Source organism: Semicossyphus pulcher, unplaced genomic scaffold, assembly GCF_022749685.1.
Source record: "Semicossyphus pulcher isolate SPU_LCO1_2020_fin unplaced genomic scaffold, fSemPul1.0.p SCAF_4, whole genome shotgun sequence".
NCBI classification, from domain to species: domain Eukaryota; kingdom Metazoa; phylum Chordata; class Actinopteri; order Labriformes; family Labridae; genus Semicossyphus; species Semicossyphus pulcher.
In genome coordinates, this window is record NW_027211715.1 from 11,716,593 (window position 1) to 11,727,054 (window position 10,462).

General features: G+C 40.7%; 1 protein-coding gene across 1 annotated transcript; it reads right to left on the minus strand.

Moving 5' to 3' along the window:
- Positions 1–2,677: 2,677 nt before the first annotated feature.
- On the minus strand, positions 2,678–8,741 carry LOC138606971 (cytochrome P450 2J6-like). The gene is made up of 9 exons (XM_069679470.1): positions 8,550–8,741; positions 6,700–6,865; positions 6,460–6,612; positions 6,211–6,371; positions 5,891–6,067; positions 5,652–5,790; positions 3,194–3,381; positions 2,958–3,099; positions 2,678–2,853 (listed from the first exon to the last, which is right to left on the minus strand). The coding sequence occupies exons 1-9, from the start codon at positions 8,739–8,741 to the stop codon at positions 2,678–2,680; spliced, it is 1,494 nt and encodes a 497-aa protein (XP_069535571.1).
- Positions 8,742–10,462: the final 1,721 nt, after the last annotated feature.

Sequence of the window (10,462 nt, forward strand, 5' to 3'; positions counted from 1 at the left end):
AAAATATGTATATAAAGGTAAGAGAAAAGGTAGAGGTAAGAGATCATAGATTAAAAGCAGGTTTAAATAGGTGGGTTTTGAGTGTGGTTTTAAACTATGGGGGAGTTTCTGAGGTGTTGGGGGAGAGAGTTCCAGAGGGAGGGGCAGCAATGGAAAAGGCTCTGTCCCCCCAGGTCCGGTGTTTGGTTCGGGTGAGAGGGGTGAGGAGGTTGGCATCAATGGATCTTAGGTTGAGTTTGGGAGTATATTGGAGAAGGAGTCAGTGAGGTAGGAGGGGGCAAGATTGTGAAGGGCCTTGTAGGTGATTAGTGGGATTTTTAATTGGATTCTGAATTGGATGGGAAGCCAGTTGCGGTGTTGTAGGATAGGAGTGATGTGGTCTCTGGTGCGAGAGTAGGTGAGCAGACGGGCGGCAGAGTTTTGGATGTGGATGTGCCATAAAGAATGCTATTGCAATAGTCCAGTCGTGAGGTGATGAAGGCGTGAATGAGTGTTTCAGCGGCTGAGAAGGTGAGGGAGGGGCCAAGACGGGCAATGTTTTTCAGATGGAAGAAGGCAGTTTTGGTGATGTTGTTGACCTGATGTTCAAAGGAGAGAGATTGATTGAAGATGACACCATCTTCTTCTTGTGGGTGGAAGCAGGAACAGTGAAGCTATTAATACAAAGGGCGAAGTGGGGGCAGGCTGTGATGAGTGATTTAGGACCGATGATGAGGATTTGTTGCTGTTGAGTTTGAGAAAGTTTGCTTGCATCCAGGTTCTGATGTCCATAAGGCAGTTTGTGATGGTGGAGTGAATGGCAGCAGTGATGGATTTGGTGGAGATGTAGAGCTGGGTGTCGTCGGCATAACAATGAAAATGAAGGCCATGGCGGCGTATGATGTAACCAAGGGGAAGCATGGAGAGGATAAAGAGGAGGGGACCGAGCACTGAGCCTTGGAGGGTGCCTTGAGAGAGGTTGTTTTATAGGTTGATTTGTTGATGCTAATGAACTGGTGGCGTTTGGAGAGGTAGGATTTGAACCAGGAGAGGGTAGTTCCAGTGATGCTGAGGGAGGATTCAAGGCGGGTGAGAAGAATGGAGTGATTGATGGTGTCTAAGGCTGCACTAAGGTCGAGAAGGATGAGGATATTAAGGGAATGGGTATCAGAAGAAAAATTCCAGGCTCCAGGTTTGTGTTTGGCATCTTTGCTTTGTTTTATCAGCCTTGCTGAGGAACAGCAGCACAACAGGAGTAGAGGTCAGGGTTCAGGCTGTTTTTTCCTGTTGCAAGTATATAACTTTAAACACTTAAAGCTTCTACTTTTGTAGTTATAAGATATGAAACTAAGTTGCTTGAAATTATGTTTTAATGCTTGATTTGTATTTTCTCCATTTTGAAACCAGCAGGGTTGCAACTAAGATAATAGGGCTCAAACTTGCCGTAAATTGCAAGAACACTCAGATGTACTTGTTCTCAAGTGATGTGGCAGTGATTTATTAGCCTTAATTAAAGGCTTCTGAAAGTCAATGATTTTTGTTTTTGCCAGGTGTTCTTCCTGTATTTGATAGCTGAAACAATGTTGCTTTTAGCCTGGTTTCTGTGTATAACTTCTTCGTATTTCTGTATTATTATTATAGTTTGCTCTTTGTTAGTGATACATGCCCTCTGCTGGCTTATATCAAGAGTTTGCCATTGGTTATATGCTTTATGTAAATACACTTGGTGCTAGATTGTGAAAACCCCGATTGATTTATCAAGGTGGTGATTACGATAGTGTGACCAATAAGCCTGATAGCTTATGTTAGGCTAAGTGAGGCCAGATTAGGAAAAGATATCCTGGGTTTTCTGTACTTGCTTGCCGGCCTGTGTTCTTTATGTAAAGTTATGAGATAACATTAATTGTAATTTTATTTGTGTCCAGTAGTCCACAATCAGTGCCCTCCCTTTCAGGGATAATGAGACAGAGATCTTTGATAACAAGCTTGATCAATCTGTAACTTCTTTAAAAACTTAATTATATAGGGGATGAATGATAAGAGGCAGCAGTTGTTCAGGCAGAGGATGAGGACAATAATATTATTCTGAAAGTTGTTGGGACCACAGAAAAGAAAGAAAAATAGTATCAAGGCTTTTGTGGCTCTTAGTGAGGTCACTTGAGCGACAGCGTAGCCACCAGCTCCTGGCATCAAGCAGAGAGGAGTCGGCCATGCAGGTCTATTAAGATTACTTCTTTCTAACAAACCAGAGTCTCCGACTGAACTCTTGACGCTCAATTTTCATTGAGGGTAATGTTAGGCACCAGGTTTAAAAAAGAGAGAAAAATGTGTGCAATAAAAACACAAAAAAAAAATATTGTTTTTGTCCTGCTTTTAATTTGTATTTTTGAAATTGTCCATCTTGAGTCATACCAGATTTGTCACACAAATCACGAAATAGTCATGTTAGATATGTAAATGTTTCAGTTCAATATTCACTAATATATAACGTTGCAAATTGACTAAACATTTTTTACCCGTGCACATTGATTGCATTTACAGAATATATTTATAAAGCCTTAATTAATTAACCTTCACACAGAATCAAATGCAAATAAACAGGTCCTCAGTACAGAAGCGCAATCACACAACAGTGACAGACATGAAGCATTTTGATCTTTCTTGTCTATTACATGCTGGTAGAAAGTTGTTATTCAATTCAACGCACCTTGGCGTAAACCTTGTACGGGTATGGCACTCGAGTAGTTCCAGTGATTCCTTCTGTACTTAGCTCTACTCCGTCAGGAACAGAGAAAGAAAACTTCTGTAGTAAACCAACAAGAAACAGGAACAGCTCCATCTTGGCAAGACTTTCTCCAAGACACACACGTTTCCCTGAAATGACCAAAAACAACAGCACACATAATAGTGAAAAAGCTCAGGAGGAAGTTTGAATTCTGGTTAAAGTTAAGCTTAAGGTTGAACTGAATGTGGTTTACCTGCAGAGAAAGGCAGGAGAGCTTCTCTCTTTACAAACTTTCCCTCAGAAGTGAGGAAGTGTCCAGGGTTGAACCTGTCTGGAGTCTCCCATTCAGTTTTGTCGAAGAGCACAGAGGTCAGGCTGGGCATCAGTGCCGTACCCTGAAAAACAACAAGGTTAAAATCAAGAGATGCTGCAAAAACAGCACTCACATTCTCAACACATACTCAAGTATTGAATTTGTACGACATGCACCTTGGGGATGAAGTAACCTCCCAGTGTCGTGTCCTTGGAAGCCATTCTGAGTCCATTTAGAGGAACAATATTTCCAAATCTCTGGATCTCGTGGATGACAGCGTCAGTGTAGGGCAGGTTGGGTCTGTCAGCCATAGTGGGCAGGCGGTTTTGTCCAATCACCCTGTCTATCTCGGCCTGGACTTTGTCTAAAATACAATCAAATTAAAGGAACTTAGTTTGTGGTGACAGTGGAGGATTTTGTTCCTCATTAGTTACATTGAATTTTCTTCCTTTGATAGCCTTGTGACCAGTTTGGACAGGAGGAATGATTACACTAAACTAAAATATACCGGCATGTGAGCATTGTTTTAGACAGATTCGACATAATTTGAACATTTCACTCCTTGGCTCCACAACGTTTTGCAAATAGCCTAAGTGTAAACGACTTTTTCCCTCTGCTTTTACTTGTATCCCCCGTAACTACAATTACGATGTTTTGTTTCAACTTTAAAGGCACGATCAACTTTAGTTTTCAGTCGGCTTGTGAGACAACAGATTTTAGCTTGGCAGTGTTTCTTAAGTGAAAGAAACATGAACGGGTTAATGACCTAATGTGTTCAAAGTTGACTCCAAGATTTTTGAGATTAGATTTTACAGCAGAAGAAAGGGGTCCAATACACGTGGCAACCTTAGAAGCAATGCTATCAGGGGAAATGATAAGGACCTCCGTCTTGTTCGTATTTATCTGAAGGCAGCTGTTGTTCAACCAATCCATAATGGCACTCAGACAGTTGTGCAAAACAAAAAGTTTATCAGTGTCATCAAGCTTAAAAGATAAGTACAACTGAATGTCATCAGCATAACAATGATATGAGATTCCTTGAAATTTGCTTATAACATGCCCGAGTGGGAGCATATATAAGGAAAATAAAATGGGACCCAAGACAGAACCCTGGGGCGCACCACAGGACAGAGTGGCAGACTCAGACATGTATGGACCAAGTGACACTGAAAAACAACTATTTTAAAGATAGGAGGAGAACCAGTCCAGGGCGCTCCCTGAGATACCCTACCATCGCTAGAGTATGTCAATCAAAATGCTGTCATCTACAATGTCAAATGCAGAGCTAAGATCCAGGTGTACCAAGATTGAGCATTCACTGTCATCAGAGGACATCATGATATCACTGAAGACTCTGAGAAGAGTCGTTCCGTGGAGTGTTTCTGACGGAAACCAGACTGGAATTTGTCAAAAATATTGTGTGCAGTTAGGACAGTATTGAGCTGTTTAACAACAACTTTCTCAAAAATCTTTGAGGTAAAAGGCAGCTTAGAGATAGGCCTATAGTTATTAGGGACACATGGGTCAAGGTTAGTTTTTTTAAGAAGAGGTTGCTCAACTGCAGATTTAAAATAAGGTGGGAAACAACCAGATTGCAGGGAGCTATTTATAATGGAGACTAGGCAAGGGACCTATTGATGTAAGCACATCTTTGAGTAATGAAGTTGGTATGATATCCACTGGGCTAGAGGAAGGTTTCATACTGCCCACCAAGTCAGTTAAGTCTTGCAGGGAAATAGGAGAGAAACTGTCTGGAATTGATGCCTGAGATGGGTAGGCCGAAAATGGAGTTGAAGAAGGAGTGATGCTTGCTCTAACATCTGTAATTTTATCCACAAAGAAGGAAAAAAAAGTTATCACAGTCCTTGTTGGACTTGGGGGGGGTGCAGGAGTGACAATCTTGAAAATGGTGTCAAACAAGACTTTTGGGTTGTGTTTACTGTTTGCAATTTAGTTAGCAAAGTAAGATGTTCTTACAACTTTAACCATGTTGTTATACTCAGCTAAAGGTCTTTGTAGTAGAGACGGTGAACATTGAGTTTGGTGGATTTCCACAGTCGCTCAACCCTCGGACATTTTTGCCGAAAAACAACGAATACTCTCACTCAGCCAGGGGAGATGAGTTTACAAAGGAAACAAGTCTTGTTTTCCTGTGAGCAACTTTGTCTAAAATGGTGGAGCAATGTGTATTCAAAGAGTTTAAAAGACAAATAACATCACTGTGAGAAGACAAAACAGCTTGATTGGTTGATTGAAGATTCTTGGCTGTAGTGAAATGGCTCTATGACATAGTTGCTTTGTTTGTTCTCTCGATGAATTTCTTCAGTTAGATTTTCACCTATTTGTACCTGTATCAGTCTATAATTTGGCCATTACTTTAGTTTGTTAGTAATTCCTGAAAATGCTTCAGTCAGCCCCAGCTGTACCCTAAACTGTGGGCTATTAGCATAATATTAGCATACTAGCATCCTAAACTAACATTAGCATGTTAGCATGGTCCTTGTAAGGAAAGTTTGCAAGCTGACGTTGGCATATAGCTCAAAGAGCTGCCTCACAGAGCCACCAGCATGATTTTGGTCTTGTTTCCTTATTGTTGCACAGTTAGATAAGTAAAGACTGCAGCATTGCACATACCCTGGACATCCGGGTTTTGGACGAGGAAAACCAAAGCCCACAGCAAAGTGGTGGAGGTTGTCTCTGTTCCGGCCAGGAACAGATCCAGAGAGCACATAGCCAGATTGTTCTCATTGAAGCCCACATCAGTCTCTTTGTGCTATTCCAAAATGCAGAATAGATACAAGGGTCAATGACTGGTAGATTGACAGGAAGGGCTATAAGGTTTTACTGAAGGTATTAATGTAGTTTTTACATACGTTTTTCATTTCAATGATGAAAGCGTCTATGTAGTCCCGGGGATTGTTGTGGTCAAGGTCCTTCTTGTGCCTTTGTACCTCCTGACTGATGAAGTCTAAGAGGGTTATGAAGTGACTGAACATTTTGTTGTGAGGACCTGGCAAGTGCTTCATCACTCCAGGGAATGACTCATAGAGCTACATGCAAGAAAACAGGTGGGAGGAACTTAGCGTCAGCTTCACCTTTTGTGATAACTTTTGACCATAGACATGGGCCTCTCAGTCAGCCTGGGAGTATTGTCACATTACCACCTGAATGCTATAAGCTATTATTAACTCACCCAACTCCATACAGAGCCCTCCAGAAATATTACTTCTGACAGACATTTCAGCATGTGATGGAAGTTGTGGTCACTGTAGTCAAACCGTTTCCCCATCACCAGCTGGCAAATGATGTTGGACACAGATTTGTAGAAGAGGTCTGCTGGGTTGAAAGGTTCACCTACAGGAAAGGAGTCACTGTTTAGACAACACTGCTAAAGACCTACTACTTCTGATTATGAGCTTGTGTTGTAGTCCTTGTGAACCACCTTTCTCCTTCTCCATCTCCTCCTGCAGGTGTCGGATCTCTTCACAGATTCTCTGCTCCATGGTGTTTTTGCCCAGGCCAAAGCTGCGTAATGTAGACAAGGCAAAGCGTCGCTGTCTCCTCCATGTTTCACCATTGCTCATAAACAGACCCCCTAGACAAATGCATGCAATTTAAGTATGGTTAAAGCAGCAAGACTAATTTTTGTACAGTCAAAGACAAGAAGGAGAGATTTGTAAACCTGAGGTTCCTGAGTAAAACCTGTCCTGGACTGCATCAGATGGTCGATCCACAAAGTTCTCAGCTTGTGTCACAATGGCTTCCTTCACCGCCTTGTAGCTGGACACAAGCACCATCTTTTCTCTGCCAAAGCGGAAGCTGAACACATTCCCATAAATGTCAGCCAGCTGTGGATAGTAAATCAATAAATGAACACTTACGAACCACACACATTACTGCACGTATGAACTTCTTCCACTTGTTCATTAAAAAAAAACAAGCAATACACAAACAGGAACAAAAGCTCTTCCTGGAGAGTCGAGTGTGCTGAAAGGTCAGATGTTACAGTGATATCTTTGACCTCTAGAATACGTAATTAGTTTTTATATAAAATTAAGTATGAAATGTAAATGTATGTTTCCTGAAGTAGGCTATTGAAAAAAAGTTAGGGCATGAGGGGCAGGGGCAATAAAAAAAGGGGCACCCGCTGCATGCCATGGGGCACCAGGGATCAGAAAGTTGTAATGCGAAACAACAACAAGGGCATTTTTAACTATAAAGGCATCCCATTAGGACACATTTTCTCAATATGAGAGTGCAGAGGCCAACAAATGTTAATTTATCCACTGAAAGGGCACCCAGAGGGCACTCTATTATTTTTTATCCATAACAGGGGGACCTTTGCATTTGCAGTATATAGCATTATTATGGACTGGGTATCTGTGGCAACATTCGTGAAAAAAATCACAAGCGGCGCCCAGTTAGTGACGCGTTTTCCATCACCCAGCAGTGGTTGGTCTAACAGAGAGGGTGTGTGGAGCTAAGTGGCTAATTTTCCGGTCTCTGCTAGCTATGAGTAAGCAGTAATCTACAGAGGGAGGCAAACAGTCTAAGTTACAACTGTGACTAAGAGAGCCATGTCTGGGATAGGTCGGATTTTGGAACCATAGTTGTATGAAATACTTGTATTATTAGTAGTGTAGTGGATGGAAAGCTATTGGCTTACTCACCGAGTCCCGTGGTCGGAGTTCTGGACAGTTCCAAACGTAGAATAAGTAGTTCTGGTGAGATGCCAGGGTCATGAAACCAAAAAGTTTAACCCTACAAAAACAACATGCAGGCAATGGTGATCCATTTTCAACACAAAATCATCGTCCTAGGATTTCATCTACTGCGCTGTTTTTTTGGCACTATTTTCTTTCCTGACAAATCCAGTATAACTACACCTGCGGCAGGCCGGTTTCTAAGTTGACGTGATCCATTAGCTGTTTTTAAGAGAACACGCTGGAATTGGTAACTTGTGAGACAACGTTTGTTGTCACAGAGGAAAGTACATGTCCAAATGGTGTGAATTTGAAGCTGTTGTTAAAGATAAATCTTCCTCATCACTTTCATAGTCCAACATGTTTTCTTAATCAATGTCCGAAATCAGTCAGAATCAACATAAAACAGCTACTAGGTCGGCTTACCTGAGAAAGCGGCCTGCCACAGGTGTGGTGATACTGGATTGTTCAAGAGAGAAAATAGTGCCAAAAATGGTGCAGTATATGAAATCCTAGGACAATGATTTTGTGTTGAAAATGGATCACCATTGCCTGCATGCTGTTTTTGTGTTGTGTTGTTTTCTCTGGACTCGGTGAGTAAGCTAATAGCTTTGCATCCACTACATTACTAACAAGTATTTCATACAACTTGGTGTCCAAAAATCCAAACTATCCCTTTAAATTGGGACATATGTGCCCACAATTCCTTTTTAACGCCATTAGGTGCCGCCAAATAGAACGAAACTGAGAACTTTTATGAAATTTAAAATGTATGACTTAAACCATTCAGCAATTATACCATATTAACCGCTGTTGTATTATACGTTACCTTGGTAAAACAAATGTGAGGTTGTTTTTGATCTATACTGAAGAAATTCCCCACGATTGGTAAAGCCAACGGTCCTGGAGGATAATTAGGAGGATTCCGGTGTTTGAGATAGTCTGCTATTATGATGAAAATAAAAACAAACAGGAGTAGCCCCTTGAGGTCTAAACCCAGCAGAAAATTATAAATCCACATTGTTGTAGCAAGTTCAACTAGCAGCAGGAGGGAGACTTTTCCTTGTTCTCACTTGAAGCACCAAAGGTTTCATAGAGCCTGTTCAATCTTGTTAACACTTTTGTGTTTAACAAGCAGGAACTAATCACTAAGAACATGACATGACAGGTGATGATTGACTGATAGTTAATCAGAGTGTATACAAAGGTGCTTGTGACAGTGTAGTTACATAACTAGCAGCAGACACACACGCTTTCCCTGGACAAACGACCTTTGTCATCTTGCATAAGTGACAGTTAAAATGTGTTTTTATGCGTGGATACACTAATGTTTTGTCAATCACTCATGGGCATCCGCAATCTCAGCTCGGCACGATGACAAGTCACGTCAGGTCTTCATAACTCAACTGCATTTTAAGGACCTTAGACTTTGATTGGATGCTCATAGTGTAAACAGAAATAAGCCAACAATACAAAGTGCAGTTGGAATAAGTCTTGGTACTAATTAAGTGTCCCAGTCTGACTGAATTACAAGAGTAACTTGTGAGTGATCACTATTTGATTTTGCATGCATTGTGTTAGGATTCCCCTGCACTGTAATCTGTTGACAGGCCTAAGAGTTGTTCCCCTTCGTGCCACGAAGTGTCTGGAAGTGTGGGCAAATGCTCAACCTCCATGCTAAAGCACTAGCATAGCTAACTAGTTTTCTTTGCAAGTCATCCCAACACGTCTGGAGGCATTATTCTCTGCGCATGTTTAAACTGTGCCAGAAAGGAATTGAACCTCGGTCACTGTACATTTGAGTTGGGTGTGGTGTTGCATACTCTCTCATTCACGCTTACACCGGCACAGTGTTGGGCGCCCGTGTTAAGCAAATGTAGACGAAGTTGTTAGCCATCGTCGTAAAGCGTATACACATACAATCTTTAAATGCTTGAGAGGAAACCGATATGATGAGCACAAAAAGAAAAAAACACACACAACTCCACATACCATACAGTTTCAAGTAGACTATACAAGTCATCCGGCAGTTATCAGTGAGTAAATCAACACTGTTGTTGGTGAATGAATGTAAATGTTAAGGCAAATTCAAATAGACCACAAGTTTTCGACTTGTACAGTTTATTGATTATTATGCAGGATTAAATAACAGATCTGTTCAACATCAAATCAACATTTACCTGACAGCTATATTTGATCCAGTAATAAAGGATAAAGCCATTACCCAATTTAGCCATAAGTGATTTATTATCTCATGATTATATTTCTATACTTATGAAGAGCATCATTTACATAATGCTTTTCACAGCCCTTACACTACTCCAATTACACGTCAAACCTTCTCAACTTGAGCCTCAACCTCAACCTCAACCAAAACTTAGATCTAAATTCAATTATTCTTATAACTAAAACTTTACCATATTGGTCCTAAGAATGATGGATGTACGAAGGCACAGAGAGTAAAAAATGACATTTAAGTATTTTACTTAAGTACAGATTTGAGGGACTTGTAGTTAATTAAAACAAATCCATTTAATGCCACTTTATACGTACTCGTGTGTTTAAGAGGCAAATAATAAACGTTTCAATCCACTACATTATTATTACAGTTTTAGAAACTGTGATTTGTTCAAAATAATACAAGATATAGTCAACTAATACATTATGATTTGTTCTGCATAATAGGTATTTATAGTATTTTGATGCTTAGACTTACGTATACTTTAATTAGAATGTGATTGA

Coding starts and splice junctions, on each gene's coding strand:
- LOC138606971 (XM_069679470.1), bottom strand. CDS start 8,741: ATGTGGATTTATAATTTTCTGCTGGGTTTAGACCTCAAGGGGCTACTC. Junction 6,068..6,210: donor AGGGCTCTGTATGGAGTTGG/GTGAGTTAATAA, acceptor TCTTGCATGTAG/CTCTATGAGTCATTCCCTGG. Junction 5,791..5,890: donor TCATCATTGAAATGAAAAAC/GTATGTAAAAAC, acceptor ATTTTGGAATAG/CACAAAGAGACTGATGTGGG.